Raw genomic sequence first — 14,251 nt, forward strand, 5'->3', positions numbered from 1 at the left:
TGCTGCCTCTGCTAGAATTCTGACGGTGGTTTCATGGCAGGGATGATCTTCCACTCTGTCGGAGTACTCACCTAACCAATCGTACACATAATGGTAGGGAAGTACCTCAACACGATCTTCAGTGCTCGTTGAGTTCGAAACAATACCCAAGCCATTGTAAATATTGGCTAAAACGGGAATAGCAAGGCTGAAAAATTCACTTGCAGCCATCTTGCTAGCCATTTTGAAGACTCTGGGACAGATAAAGTTGACGTCGTTTTTGGGGAAAACAAACTTACAAAGCCAATAAGCTAAGAAATGGGCTAGGTAAGATTCTCCCGCATGTTCTGATGCTATGCCAAGTTCATCAAACGCTTTCAACTCGGCAGGGGCACGATGCCTAGCTGAACCAATGACACCTTACGGGTTTGAGTCTCCTTTTGGCTTAGTGGTCTTGTTGCGGCCACTTTTCTTCGAAGGCTTCTTGTACTTCATGGCATCCTAATACCAAAATCGGATCCATGAAATCTTCACACCTAACTTACCTTGAGCCTCATGGGAAGGCTTGTGATACGCCCAAAACAAATAGCGGCAACTTCCAGGCAATCCTCAACTATTGTGATGAGAAAATTGCTCCACGCTAAGAATAACCTCATCTTAAAACTTACCTTGGATCGGCAAGCCTTCTATCTTGTGGAGATCCTAAAGTGAAATTGACATCTCCCCTTGAGCTGTGTGAAGTGTGTTGGTCGTTGAACACCAATGCTGAAAGAATGCATGAAGGACGGAAGGATAGTGATCATAACTAAACAAAGATGCGTACACAACATGATAAAGGTCTACATTGGTAAGTACATCTTTGGATCGACTCAAGACATCTTCAAGCCACTCCCAATAAAATTCAACAAAGACGGCTTGTCCAGTAGTCGGCAAAGTACTATTCCAAGTTGCAGCTTCGCTACGGACATGATCGGCAAGAAGCTCAAACAAAGCTAGTGAATTGTCACGAGCATGGTGCAAATGATTCAAGATAAGAATACTCGATGCACACACCTTATTCTTCGTATTTGGTTGACCAAAATCTATAACCTTTGAAGATACATCAGAAGATCACGACTTCATATGCATCAAGTTGTCTTTTGCAGGAAAAACAAGTGCCTTAGTAACGGCGCACAAAGCTTCAACGTCGTTCCCCTATCTTGAAAATCATCTTCCTTCTTAAGAATGATGATGGTATTGCTCTTAAAGCATTTAAAAAACACCATGATTGCAACAAAATAAACAAAGGAACATAAGCATAAGAGTGAGGCGGCAAAGAAACAAAATTGCTTCACTAAAGCAAAAGACATGCGAGACAAATCACGTGAGCGTTGGAGGATGACTATAAGACTTGTAACCTGTATGTGAGGATGTGCTGCATCGCATGTCTTATTTTCCTATTTCGGATTTGTAGCCATTCCAATCCGCGTTATAATTTTCTCGCCAAACGTGGATGGGCTACAAATCCAATTTAATTGAAAATAACTCATCTTGTTCGGTTTACCAAATAATATCTTAAGATGATGGGCAAAAATGCACTCCATCACATTGTTCACACTTTACACCAAATGAGCTACCACTCGGCAATCTCCACCGTTCATAAATCCACGTACCGCCATCATCAACAACCTTTGCGGCCCTACACCGCGAACCGGTTTGCCCCACCAGTGGCACTATCGTAAAATTACTCACTTAACCGCAAAGCTTTTGCTCGCTCTCGTATTTTACAGACATAGAGCCCTTTTCTCTCCGTGTGCTAAAACACCGAATTCTCTCTCCCTCCCTCGCTCTCTTCCTCCTTCCCCTCCGTCTCTGAGCTCGGATCACCTGGATCGCTAGGTTTGTCCAACTCTGATCTCGGCCGGAGCTCTGCGAAAATGGTGAGTCTTTTGATCTCGTCCGGCTTCCCTGCAATCTGCCCACATTAGACTGCATCTTAGATCTGATTCAAATCCGTTTCGATTTGGTGCCAATTCCTCATTGTTTGACCAAGCGTATCAATTTCACTGAGACTCTTGCAATTTCGTAGACTCTGTTTGGTTGCATGGAATTTGACGTTTTCACAATTCTCTATAGTTCGTTTGACTTCGTTTATCGGCAACCAAACGTGGCATTTTTTTAACTTGAATTTCATCGAGATCTGGTGTTCAATGTGGTTAAATATCAATTCTGCGTTGTTATTGTATAATTCGGCATATATCGGAGTTTGTAATATTATTTGAGATTTGGTGTTTTAATTTTGCACTGATTGGTTTTCTTTGTTTTTGCGATGTGTTAACAGCCTCTCAGACTGGAAATCAAGGTAATTTTTATTTGAATTCCTTTTATTTCGTTTCGATATGTGGATCAGATCATGATCCTAATAGTTGTATTCTGAATTGTGCGGAAAATGGTCTAATTTTATTCTTTTGGTTCAGAGAAAACTCGCTCAAAGATCAGAGAGAGTAAAATCTGTGGATCTGCATCCAACAGAACCATGGTAACTACATTGTCTTCTGTATTAGTATTCTGTTAAAATTGATATAAAAAATGAAATTTGTAACAGATTAGCAAGTAACAAGAGCAATGCCATGCACCCGAGCTCTTCTTCCTGATATCTCATATTTATTTTTTCTTTTGTACATCTTACAATATGCTATTGACGACTCGTTAGTGAGAGTAGCGGTGCCAACACAGTATTCCTTTAGCATAGTATTTTTCATACTAAGTGTAAGGATGTGGCCTGCATTTTGCATGAGGCAGCAACCGTTGACTGGGTTGCCATGACATTGCTAGGTTCTTATATTTTTGTTTTCAAATTCCAAGTTGTCTTTGTAGTTAATTTTATAAAAGGACTTAACTATAATTTGAATCCCCATTAGAAATGGAGTTGGGATGAACACATTGGTTCTCTTACCAGTTGCCACTTAGTTACGATAGGATCCAAGTTAATTTGGTGAAAACTGTAGTTTTGTGATAAACCACTAATGATGATAATTTTACTGCAGGATTTTGGCAAGTTTATATTCAGGAACTGTGTGTATTTGGAACTACCAGACGCAGGTATGATCTAGATCTATTACCACAAGTTACCATTTCTGAAAGTACATGTAAAGCTTGATCTTAAGAGGAATATGCAACTATCTTAAGAGTGATTGTTGTACTATAACAACTAAACTTGTTGGTCGGTGTTTCATCACTTGTTAAACAAATGTTTTGGGTTGAACTGAAAGAGCTAGAAATGAAGTAATTGAACTTGTACAACTGTGAGATCATACATGCACATCCTTAATTGTGTACATGAACCAAATGGCAAATTAAAGGAAGGAAGCAATTAGTGATTTACTGATCTTGGACTGTCCCATGACATGATTTGTCTACATTTTAGAATTCAATTTGGTTATTTTGTCAGATGTAGCCTTAGACACTGAGCAGATATAGCTACTGGCAGAAACTTTATAATTACACTGATCATTTCACAAATCCTCTTCCTAGAGCTGTACATAAATGTATTTTGATCTACTTAGAAAAAGTTCGTTTGTTGTGATTGGTACGGTATCTTTTGTGGTATTGTGCTATTCTGCTATGAAAAAAAAAAACATATGTTTAGCATTCCTTCCTTGGAGAGTTGTCTTAAACTTAAAGTAAGCTTTTGAAATTTAGGTTTCTTTATTTGGTTGCAGTAAGGATTGCTAACTTGAATTTTCTTGATACTGTTTCAGACCTTGGCTAAGTCTTTTGAGGTCACAGAGTTACCAGGTATTTACTTTGCCTCTTTGCAAATTTTTATGCTTGATAGATATTCTTTTTGGAATTTTCCTCAGTAAGATCATCATCATGCTTTAATGTCTAAGTCACTGGTCTGCAGTTAGGTCAGCCAAATTTATTGCTCGCAAGCAATGGGTTGTTGCCGGAGCTGATGACATGTTCATTCGTGTATACAATTACAATACAATGGATAAGGTTAAAGTATTTGAGGCACATACTGACTACATTAGATGTGTGGCTGTTCATCCTACACTCCCGTATGTGCTGTCATCATCCGATGATATGCTTATCAAGCTCTGGGATTGGGACAAGGGTTGGGTTTGTACTCAGATATTTGAAGGACACTCCCATTATGTGATGCAAGTGACATTTAATCCGAAAGATACCAACACATTTGCAAGTGCATCTCTTGATCGCACCATAAAGGTACGCTGGCATGGTCTGGATTTCCTGCATATTCTACTACGTTTTTTGTGTAATGGTGCTAATTGTGCTAATGGTTTTTCCTAGATATGGAATCTAGGCTCCCCAGACCCAAATTTTACATTGGATGCCCATCAGAAAGGAGTTAATTGTGTCGATTACTTTACGGGTGGTGATAGGCCTTATCTAATTACTGGATCTGATGATCACACTGCTAAGGTCTCCCACAAGTTAACCTTTTTCTTCAGTAATTCTTTGATTGTATATCGTTGTTATGATTTGGAAAAATTCATGTATAATAATATGGAAACAGGTGTGGGACTATCAAACCAAAAGTTGTGTCCAGACACTTGATGGCCATACACACAATGTTTCTGCTGTATGTTTCCATCCTGAGCTTCCTATAATAATAACAGGGTCTGAGGATGGAACAGTTCGAATATGGCATTCAACCACTTACAGGTAATTCTGGTGCCTTGCAACATTTTGGAACCTCACATCCTAGGATGCTATACTTTGGGTGAATTTTCAAATTTATAGCCTTTTTTTTTTGTTCTTTTAAAAAGTTGAAACAACTTTTTGAATGTTTTATTTTCAAACTAATTCCTCTATTTTCAAATCATTGAATGGCGAGGCCAATGATAATTTTGTGCTTCATCTACAGGCTTGAGAATACATTGAATTATGGGCTTGAAAGAGTTTGGGCTATTGGATACATGAAGAGCTCAAGGCGGTGAGTTTGGAAATCATAGATAGTTACCCTTTTATTGGACTAACATCAATAGGGGCCCCTTATTCTTTGTTAAATTTTTATTATTTGCTTGAAGTTTGTGAGAAAATGGACCCATTTAGGTTGTGCAGTATGTTTTTCAAATTTCAATGCTGCACGTGTAATGTCGTACAAGAAAACTGTACTCAAAATGATTCTGTTCTACTCATAAACTTGGTCAGGGTTGTACTTGGTTATGACGAAGGAACAATTATGGTAAAACTGGGCCGTGAAGTACCTGTGGCAAGTATGGACAATAGTGGAAAGATCATTTGGGCTAAGCATAATGAAATTCAAACTGTGAACATTAAGAGTGTGGGAGCTGATTTCGAGGTTTGAGCACATTCAGATTAACTCTTTTTCTTTGCTTCCTGTTCCCCCTTCCTCTTTGGTAGTCAACATCAGTCATTTATGTTTGCTATACTCTATAGGTTACTGATGGAGAGAGATTGCCTTTGGCTGTTAAGGAGTTGGGCACATGTGATCTTTACCCTCAGGTAAGGCTTTCTTTGATTCTTATTTTTCAATCATGTTCCTTTCTTGAGATCTACATCTTTCAGTTTCAATAATTTCTGCTACAGCCTATCATTTTTACTTACTTGGTAAGGGAAGATGTGCTTGAATTGAAGTGAGATTTACATGTTGTCATCTTGATGGGATGTGTTTCCAGACAATCCTGTTTTGAATGGATGGTGATAGACTTCAAAATCTTCTATTGTAGTATCCTCATACTGGCATCTTGTTTTCCTTCTTTAAGTTGCTGGATGCAAGCTTTCCTGTGTGTTGGATGTTGTTTGCTGTTTTGCAGTTCTGTGAGTGTGCAATAAATGCATTGCCTGATTTATCTTTGCTCAATTTTTTGTTTTACAGAGCTTAAGGCATAATCCCAATGGGAGGTTTGTTGTTGTTTGTGGAGATGGAGAGTACATTATATATACTGCTTTGGCCTGGAGAAATCGTTCATTTGGTTCTGCTTTGGAATTTGCTTGGTCAACTGATGGAGAATACGCTGTTAGAGAGAGTACTTCAAAGATTAAGATTTTCACTAAAAACTTCCAGGTTTGTAATTTTCTAGTTTATCAACCGTGCAGTATGGTTTTCATGTTAAAAGTTCAACACAAGATTTTTTTCTTTATTATTTTTTTCTGCTGGAATTTGGCTTCCTTTTTGTTTTTCTTGCCTTTGTGTATCAAAATGTTTTTCTTGAATATACTAATAGCTGTTCTGTGCTTCTATTGTAATTTCTTTGTACTGCAACTTGTTAGTAATTACTGCATTTGGGTTATAGTTTTTATGGGCTCTTAGATGTCACCTTAAAACTACTATTACTATGACTGTAGATCTTGATAACTCTGTTAGGGAGCATGTGTTTTTATTGATGGCAATGGCATATTTCAGGAGAAGAGGAGTATTCGACCTACATTTTCGGCTGAACATATTTACGGGGGAATTTTACTGGCAATGTGCTCAAATGACTTTATTTGCTTTTATGATTGGGCTGAATGTAGGTTGATTCGCCGAATTGATGTAACTGTTAAAGTGAGTCTCCCCTACCTATCTCAAATAGCCTGTAATTGGTATTTTCATTTTTCTATAATTCTATATTTTGCAACTTGGCAGAATCTCTATTGGGCTGATAGTGGTGATTTAGTGGCTGTTGCCAGTGATACATCATTCTACATCTTGAAATACAATGTAAGCATCTTCGCTAGTTGGGTTCTTCTTCCTTCCCCCGTTGTTTAGTTTTCATCATTCATATTTCATAAAATGGTTTGGTATAATGATTTGTGAGATTGCATATGATAATGGTGCAGCGGGACATAGTCTCTTCTTACTTAGATAGCGGAAGACCTGTAGATGAACAAGGTGTTGAAGATGCTTTTGAGCTTCTTCATGAAATGAATGAACGTGTCAGGACTGGTTTATGGGTTGGGGATTGTTTCATTTACAACAACTCCTCTTGGAGGCTTAATTACTGTGTTGGTGGCGAGGTAACCACAATGTTTCATTTAGACCGACCAATGTACTTGTTGGGTTATCTTGCCAATCAAAGTCGGGTGTTTCTAATAGACAAAGAGTTCAAGTGAGTGCACTTTTTTGTTTGTGAATCAAGACAGTCATCTATTAGCAACTTCTATTATGTTTTTTTGTTTGTTCTTATTAAATTTAAACTGTGCAGTGTAATGGGATACACACTACTTCTGAGTTTGATTGAATATAAGACTCTTGTAATGCGCGGAGACATTGAAAGGGCCAATGAAGTTTTGCCTTCAATTCCTAAAGAGCACCATAACAGGTACCTATTAGTTTCTTTGGCATAATGGCATCAGATGTCCCCTTATTACTGGGCAATATTGTATTTGTGGCATGAGAATATAACTGCATTTCAGTCAATAGGAAAACCACTGGTTTGATACAACTTACCATGAAAGTGTTCCAAATGGATCACATAGAAGTATTTCAAAATTGTTTATGTATTAAATCTTTATAGTTTTATAGTTTTTAATTTAAGCCCTTTATTTGTCACTCGGTACTTCTGATGCACAAATTTAGCCTCCAACCACTGAAATGAAATTAATAGTAATATCCTTTGCACACCCTGGAAAATTCGATACTTTGTACTAAATTACAATTTCAGTAGTATTTCTTTTTGTACGCTGATTATATTGTACTTGAATATTTTTTACTGTATAATAGAACTTCCATTGCAATCTTTTTACTTATTTCCAGATTTCAATCGCAAAGTTAAATCTCATATAGGATGCTTCGTTGTTACTATCTTAACACATTCTTTGGTGTTTCCCTTTTAACATTTAAACTTCCGGTTCTTGAAGTGTGGCTCGTTTCTTGGAATCACGAGGTATGATAGAGGAAGCACTTGAAGTGGCTACCGATCCTGATTACAGATTTGAACTAGCCATACAGCTTGGTAGATTAGAAATTGCGAAGGTAAGTCCAAGGAGACATAACTTTGATGTTAGGTTTTTATGTGTTGTAGTCGTTGAAGTGAATAATGTGGTTTATTTCCAAGTGAATTTTCATTTGTTTCTTGCAGGAAATTGCCACTGAGGTGCAAAGTGAGTCTAAATGGAAGCAGTTAGGTGAATTGGCTATGTCTGCTGGAAGCGTATGTTGGTTATTTATTCTTATTCTTTCTTAATATTGTGCATATTAATTTCTTAACCACAACCACATTCGTCTTGTGCCCTTTTGATATTTCTCCCTGTTTAACTTGCACCTTTTGACTACATCTCTTTGTCTATATTACATTTTGCAGTTAGACATGGCCGAGGAATGTTTAAAGTATGCCATGGACTTGAGTGGTTTATTATTGCTCTATTCTTCTCTTGGAGATGTTGAAGGAATATCAAAACTTGCATCCCTTGCTAAAGAACAAGGGAAGAATAATGTTGCATACCTTTGTTTATTCATGTTGGGTCGATTGGAAGAGTGCCTTGATTTACTGGTGGAAAGGTAATTGCTTATTTGTTTCCTCAAAGTATGACTACACAGAATAATGCTGTAAAGCTAATGATTAATAAAGCATTGTCCTCAAAGTATGACTACACAGAATAACGCGGTAAAGCTAATGATTAATAAAGCATTGTCTATGCAGCAATCGGATACCTGAGGCTGCTTTGATGGCTCGATCATATATTCCAGGCAAGGTTTCCGAGATAGTAGCTATTTGGAGAAAAGACCTGAGCAAGGTGACATTATGATTTTGCTTTGCTTGTCTAATTTTGACACTGCATGCTTATGTTTGCATTCCTTATTTTGGCTTCATGTGATGTTAAGAGAATTAGATATGGCAACTTGTATAGAAACCTCGCACCAGTTTATTGTTAGATACGATAGTTATGATGGGTAGGCTGTCCATTTGGCAGTCTCATATCACCTGTTAGAGATTTGACATATCAGAACCTCGCACCAGTTGTATAGAAACCTCGCACCAGTTTATTGTTAGATACGATAGTTATGCTGGGTAGGCTGTCCATATGGCAGTCTCATATCACCTGTTAGAGATTTAACATATCAGAACCTCGCACCAGTTTATTGTTAGATACAATAGGTATGCTGGGTTGGCTGTCCATATGGCAGTCTCAAATCACCTGTTAGAGATTTAACATATCAGAACCATGTTGGCATGCAACAGAACTTATTTTTCTTTTCTAACTATCTTGTTTTTCAGAATCCAGAAATTGCTACCGAAAATATATAGGAAACATTATCTTTTAATATTCTTTTTTTAGGAAATTTCAGGCGGCACTTCTACTTTTCAAAGTTGGAAAAGCTAACTTGACTCATTTTAAAACACATATCTACAAACTTTCATAAAAAAAAAGGTTATTATTTCCAGTTTTTCTACATCTCATGTTTCAAAAAACATCCCTGTGGATTAACTTCCTCCAGAGTTGGTTAACTTGGTTTGTTGCATCTTTTGGCTTGGACCAGTTTGTTATGTTTATCTTGCAGCTTTGTATGTTTGCATCTGTCCATTCACAGTACTCAGTCTTTCTATGTGATTTCTTATGTTCCATTTCCTTCGGTATTTTATGTTGTTTTAAATAACGGAGTCACACTGATCGGCAATGATTTCACCATACTTTATGCTGGTATGCTCAAGTATAATTCATTAGATGGGCTCCCATCTTCGCTACTCTGCTCAAACGGTAGAAAATACCATACATGTACACACACACTGAAGCGCTCATATGCATGTGCAGATGCATATTAATTACTTACATATGTAATTGGATTGGATGCATACATATGCGTCCACTTATGTGTCCTTGTCTAATAACATAACTTTGATTTACTATTAACCTGCAGGTTAATCCGAAAGCTGCTGAGTCTTTGGCTGATCCTGAAGAATATCCCAATTTGTTTGATGATTGGCAAGTTGCCCTTTCTGTTGAATCGAAAGCTGCAGAGACAAGGTACCTCTGCAAATTGTGTATGAGTGTGTTTGTATTTGTTGGCACAAGTTTCTCAATATCTTCTTCTGAAAATGTTCTCTTTTGGCTTCACGATATCTCCCTTAGGATGTCAGTTGCTCTTAGTCATGGTTTATTATAGTAACTTAAGCTGGTATTAATTGTTCTCGTGTGATTGATTTTAGGGGTGTTTACCCTCCCGCAGAGGAGTACGTAAACCATGTTGATAAAGCACACATCACCCTTGTGGAGGCTTTCAGGAATATGCAATCGGATGAAGAGCTTCTTGAAAATGGGGAAGCAAATCATGGGGTATACATAGTGGATGCAAATTTTATACCAGTTTGAATTTTCCCTTTGCAAAAACAATTTGTTTTATGAATCGGCTTTTTAACTCTAGCGCTTCATTTACCTTTTTGATCTGTTTTCTATACAGGTTTCTGAACAGGACAGTGAAGAAAATGGGGAACGGGCTGCTGAAGAACATGATGGAGAAGAAGGTAGCCAGGAGGAGGCTGTTGTGGTGGATGCTGATTCTACGGATGCTGTACTCATCAACGGGAGCGAGGCTGACGAAGAGTGGGGTACGAATAATGAAGGACCCTCGTCAGCCTAAAAAGCTATTGGTTGGGCCAGTGTGAAAATCCAATTTTGTCTCTGGTGATTAATTGATTCTGAAGCGCCATCTCTGACTCCCATTCTGACAACTTTATGCTTTCACTACTTCTACCACTTTCTCTACTAACAATTATTGGATATTATACGTACTTATAATCAATATTATAATTACAATATGTACTTGGGGGCCTCAGTTTATTCTAGTTACGGTGCCATTACAACCTTTTTTGTGTAGAAACTTGAAAGAAAAAGAAGTTTCCATTGTACTTGTTGGTTGGGAGGGTGGTGGTTATACAAGGAGAGAGACTAGGGAATCTGACATCCGAATTCTTTTCAAACCAAATACTCGATAGAATTCAGCGCTAAAGAGACAAATTGGATTTTGTGGCGCCTTTTCTTTGGTCATAAGTTCTCACGTGACTTGATATTCCTTTTGCTGCTTTGGCCTTCCCCTTGTTTGCCTGTGTTTTCTCTGTTCAGGTTGTTTTCTTGCATCCTAATTTTCTCATATTTTATTGTTTGCAGTGCTTACACCACACCACTAGGTCCTTATGAAGACTGCCGGTCCAGCTGTATGGATCCTTTACAGAGGTGAGAAAAGATTCATATATACTCGGGATATGCCATCAGATTTTTATAATAATCATAGTTTCCCTTCTATAAGGGATGGGCTGGTGTTATGGATGGGTTATGTTCGGCAAGTTGCAGATTAAATTTCTTCACATTTTTACCCAGTATTCAGGAGCCATTCACGGCACGCTGCTCTTTTCCATGCAATGTCAGCCATAAAACTGACGTGTTGTAGGAAAATTTAATTTATTAGTTTCACCGATCAAGTGTGTGAAGATTATTCGAATACACTTGTGCTGTGTGTTTCGTACGCATTCTTGTTTCTGATGCTAGGGTAAGAATTGAAACAGCTCCATTTTTATTTGAAATAACTTCGTAGCACCGACTTCATATGAAAAAGCTGTTGCGTTTTGTAATAATTGTCCCGATGTGTTTGCTCATTATGGTGATGTATTTTTTTCTATTTCCATTGTTTTGTTACCGACAGGCCTCTCGGAAGAGGCTGACGAAGAGGTGATGTAGCAGATCGGTTCTCTCTTGTACCCGGTGGCGTGGCTTGTAACCGAGTTATATTTTGTCATGGGGCACAAGATAAAATTAGTTTCATAGCTGTAGTTAGTTTACTTTTCCGATTCCCTTTTTTAACATATTCTTTGAGGCCATATTCCCATCATAAAGTTTTTCTTGTGCCATTGTGAATGTGGAAAAAATTGAGCTACGGATGGATACAACGTCGACCGCTTCCATTCAAATTTTAGATATCTGGTTCCCCCTTAAGACTTTTATTTTGTTTTATTTTTTTGCCCCCTTTTTGCATGTTTTCGGAATTCTTTCATGTGACTTGTATTGTAAAACAGTATTCATAAGAGTATATACATTGTTAGCATATGATACAACCAACTTCGGCTCCTCGCTTCTGTTAGCATTCTACTTGTAACATTGTTACGGTTCCTTGGGGGACATCAAATAAGACCGTAACGATGTTGGTATGTTCATTATTGTGAAGGGAAATGATTTATGCACCGTTTTTCTCATGCACGTCCTTTTTTATTTGTTGCTTGATCATCCTTTGACTTGTTTAATCCAAATGTCATAAATAAACAATGATGTGCATGAGGAAATGGTATCCCGCTAAATGCATTCATTCATTCGAGAAATGCCAGTGATCGTAGCATCTTGCTCTCCCAATGTTCACTTTCCTTGCAATAAATGGAATCTGTCTATAGGTGTGATAACTGGACTTTCGGTTCAAAGTGGGTGTTTTGTTTTTTGTTCTTTTTTTTTTTTTTTTTTTGACAGATGATCGCGTTAATTAGATTGTTAGTTGTTAGGAGGAAGAGGATCGGTGGGAATCAAATTGCACTGTGGCGCGTAAGCACCAAGGTTGAAAGAGTGGTTGCTGTCAAGTGTTTGGTCTTTTGAGCCGACGCAGCCCAAAGAGTGTAACAGTGTATGTTAGCAATAACAATCCATCCCTTCATGTCTAAATTGAAAGTAGAAAGAATAATACTAGGGACCTTCAATGAAATTCCAAAGAGCTCTAGCTTTAGACCACTCCCTCGAAAGTTGAATAAAAATTTTAACAGGACCACCACATTTAGGACAACTGGTATTCACTGTCATTTTCCTCTTAAAACTAAGTTGATTGGTTAGAATTTTATTTTGAATGATCAACCAAGCAAAGACCTTTCACTTTTGGGGTATGAGCAGCTACTGAGATTTAGGGAAATATATCAAGGCAAATTATTATTATTATAAAATTTCAGCATAATATAGATGGATAATATTTGTACCATACTTGACCAATCCCGAAATTACTGAGTACCGGTCAACGTTATACTATTTAGGACCCAGAAGAGTTTCCCTCTAACCAGGAGGCCAATCACAGCGCGACACTTGTCGACATCAGAAGTCAATCATAGCGTGACATTTGTCAACATCAGAAGCTAATCACAACACGACACGTGTCAATGTCAGAATGAAACTAGAAACTATCTTCTATAAATAGAGATCATTCTCTCACAATATTTCCTAATGTCATTTGCACTAAATCATTCACTTGTACTCATAAAAGGAGAGCTTGAACCTATGTACTTGTGTAAACCCTTCACAATTAATGAGAACTTCTCTACTCCGTGGACGTAGCCAATCTGGGTGAACCACGTACATCTTGTGTTTGCTTCCCTGTCTCTATCCATTTATATACTTATCCACACTAGTGACCAGAGCAATCTAGCGAAGGTCACAAACTTAACACTGTACCAAAGTCCTCGCTGATTTTGTGCATCAACATTTGGCGCCATCTGTGGGAACGACACTTATTCCCACTCTCTTCAGCTTTGTCAAGCTAGTTTCCACCATTCGTACACTCTCTTTTGACTAGGCATCCTTCTCCAACATGGGGAGCAAAGGAAGCCACAACACACAGAATGACACCCCTCTTGCACTTAGTGTGAAGCAACGAAAGAAGGAAGGAAAAAGGGTTGCTCTTCAAGCTAAAGTCGATGAGCTAGGAGCTCAGAACAACAAGATAGCAATGAAGAATGAGGTCCTCCAGGAGCAGTATGAGAAGCTCTTTGAGACGCTCCACGAAACTAGGCGTACTCAAACATGCGAGCTCGTTGCCCCTGTGGATATCAACCATCATCTGGGTGCCCTCCAACACGGAGGGTCACCTTCCTTCGACATGGGTATCCCTGATGAGGAGCGAGCTAATCATCAAAACATTGATCAACGTGAGACTTCTCTCAACCCAGCTATTTCGACCCGAAGCAGGAGAAGTGGAGGAAGACACCTCCTTGCAGAAGGGTTGGAAGGATCGAAAGTCGTTTATCATGACTGCCAAGACTTCCTAAAGCAACGTCGAGAGAATCCCCTCCACATATGCTCGAAGATTAATGACCCAAGGCTTTCTGAAAGACTCGGTCTCCTCCCACGACCTAGGCCAGTTGCCAATCTAGGGAAGGAACGACAGGTCCCAGAGGAACATAAAGGTACAGGGGACTCTGAGGTATTCCGAAAGACTCGCCCTAGAAGTCAGTACGGCGAGTCCAAGGAAAAATCACAAGCCCTTGCTTAAACTTTCCTACTTCCAAGAGGTGATGGAGACTTACGAAAGAAAATCCCAGTGGTACATGACTCCACTTAGGATCCCCTTGTCCTACGACTC

General features: G+C 38.5%; 1 protein-coding gene across 5 annotated transcripts; it reads left to right on the forward strand.

Annotated features, from left to right (window-relative positions):
- The first annotated feature begins 1,736 nt into the window (after positions 1–1,736).
- On the forward strand, positions 1,737–11,982 carry LOC103420783 (coatomer subunit beta'-2-like). 5 transcript variants are annotated; one of them, XR_003776253.2, is made up of 25 exons: positions 1,737–1,898; positions 2,300–2,320; positions 2,436–2,497; positions 3,006–3,060; positions 3,720–3,756; positions 3,866–4,191; positions 4,276–4,407; positions 4,502–4,650; positions 4,853–4,921; positions 5,140–5,290; positions 5,389–5,454; positions 5,828–6,016; positions 6,356–6,496; positions 6,578–6,652; positions 6,772–7,040; positions 7,137–7,253; positions 7,792–7,906; positions 8,013–8,084; positions 8,235–8,431; positions 8,574–8,667; positions 9,791–9,897; positions 10,080–10,206; positions 10,331–10,554; positions 11,038–11,103; positions 11,570–11,982. XR_003776253.2 is itself a non-coding variant. In XM_029108395.2 (25 exons), the coding sequence occupies exons 1-24, from the start codon at positions 1,896–1,898 to the stop codon at positions 11,055–11,057; spliced, it is 2,742 nt and encodes a 913-aa protein (XP_028964228.2). In that variant the 5' UTR covers positions 1,737–1,895; the 3' UTR covers positions 11,058–11,103; positions 11,177–11,501. The 5 variants fall into 5 exon arrangements, 3 of the variants coding, with proteins under 3 accessions (XP_028964228.2, XP_028964227.2, XP_028964225.2); XM_029108395.2 differs by lacking the exon at positions 11,570–11,982 and adding an exon at positions 11,177–11,501 and having other exon boundaries at positions 10,331–10,478; XR_003776254.2 differs by lacking the exon at positions 11,570–11,982 and adding an exon at positions 11,177–11,501 and having other exon boundaries at positions 1,741–1,898.
- The last annotated feature ends 2,269 nt before the right edge of the window (positions 11,983–14,251 follow it).

The sequence above is a fragment of the Malus domestica genome, chromosome 09 (assembly GCF_042453785.1).
Source record: "Malus domestica chromosome 09, GDT2T_hap1".
NCBI lineage: Eukaryota > Viridiplantae > Streptophyta > Magnoliopsida > Rosales > Rosaceae > Malus > Malus domestica.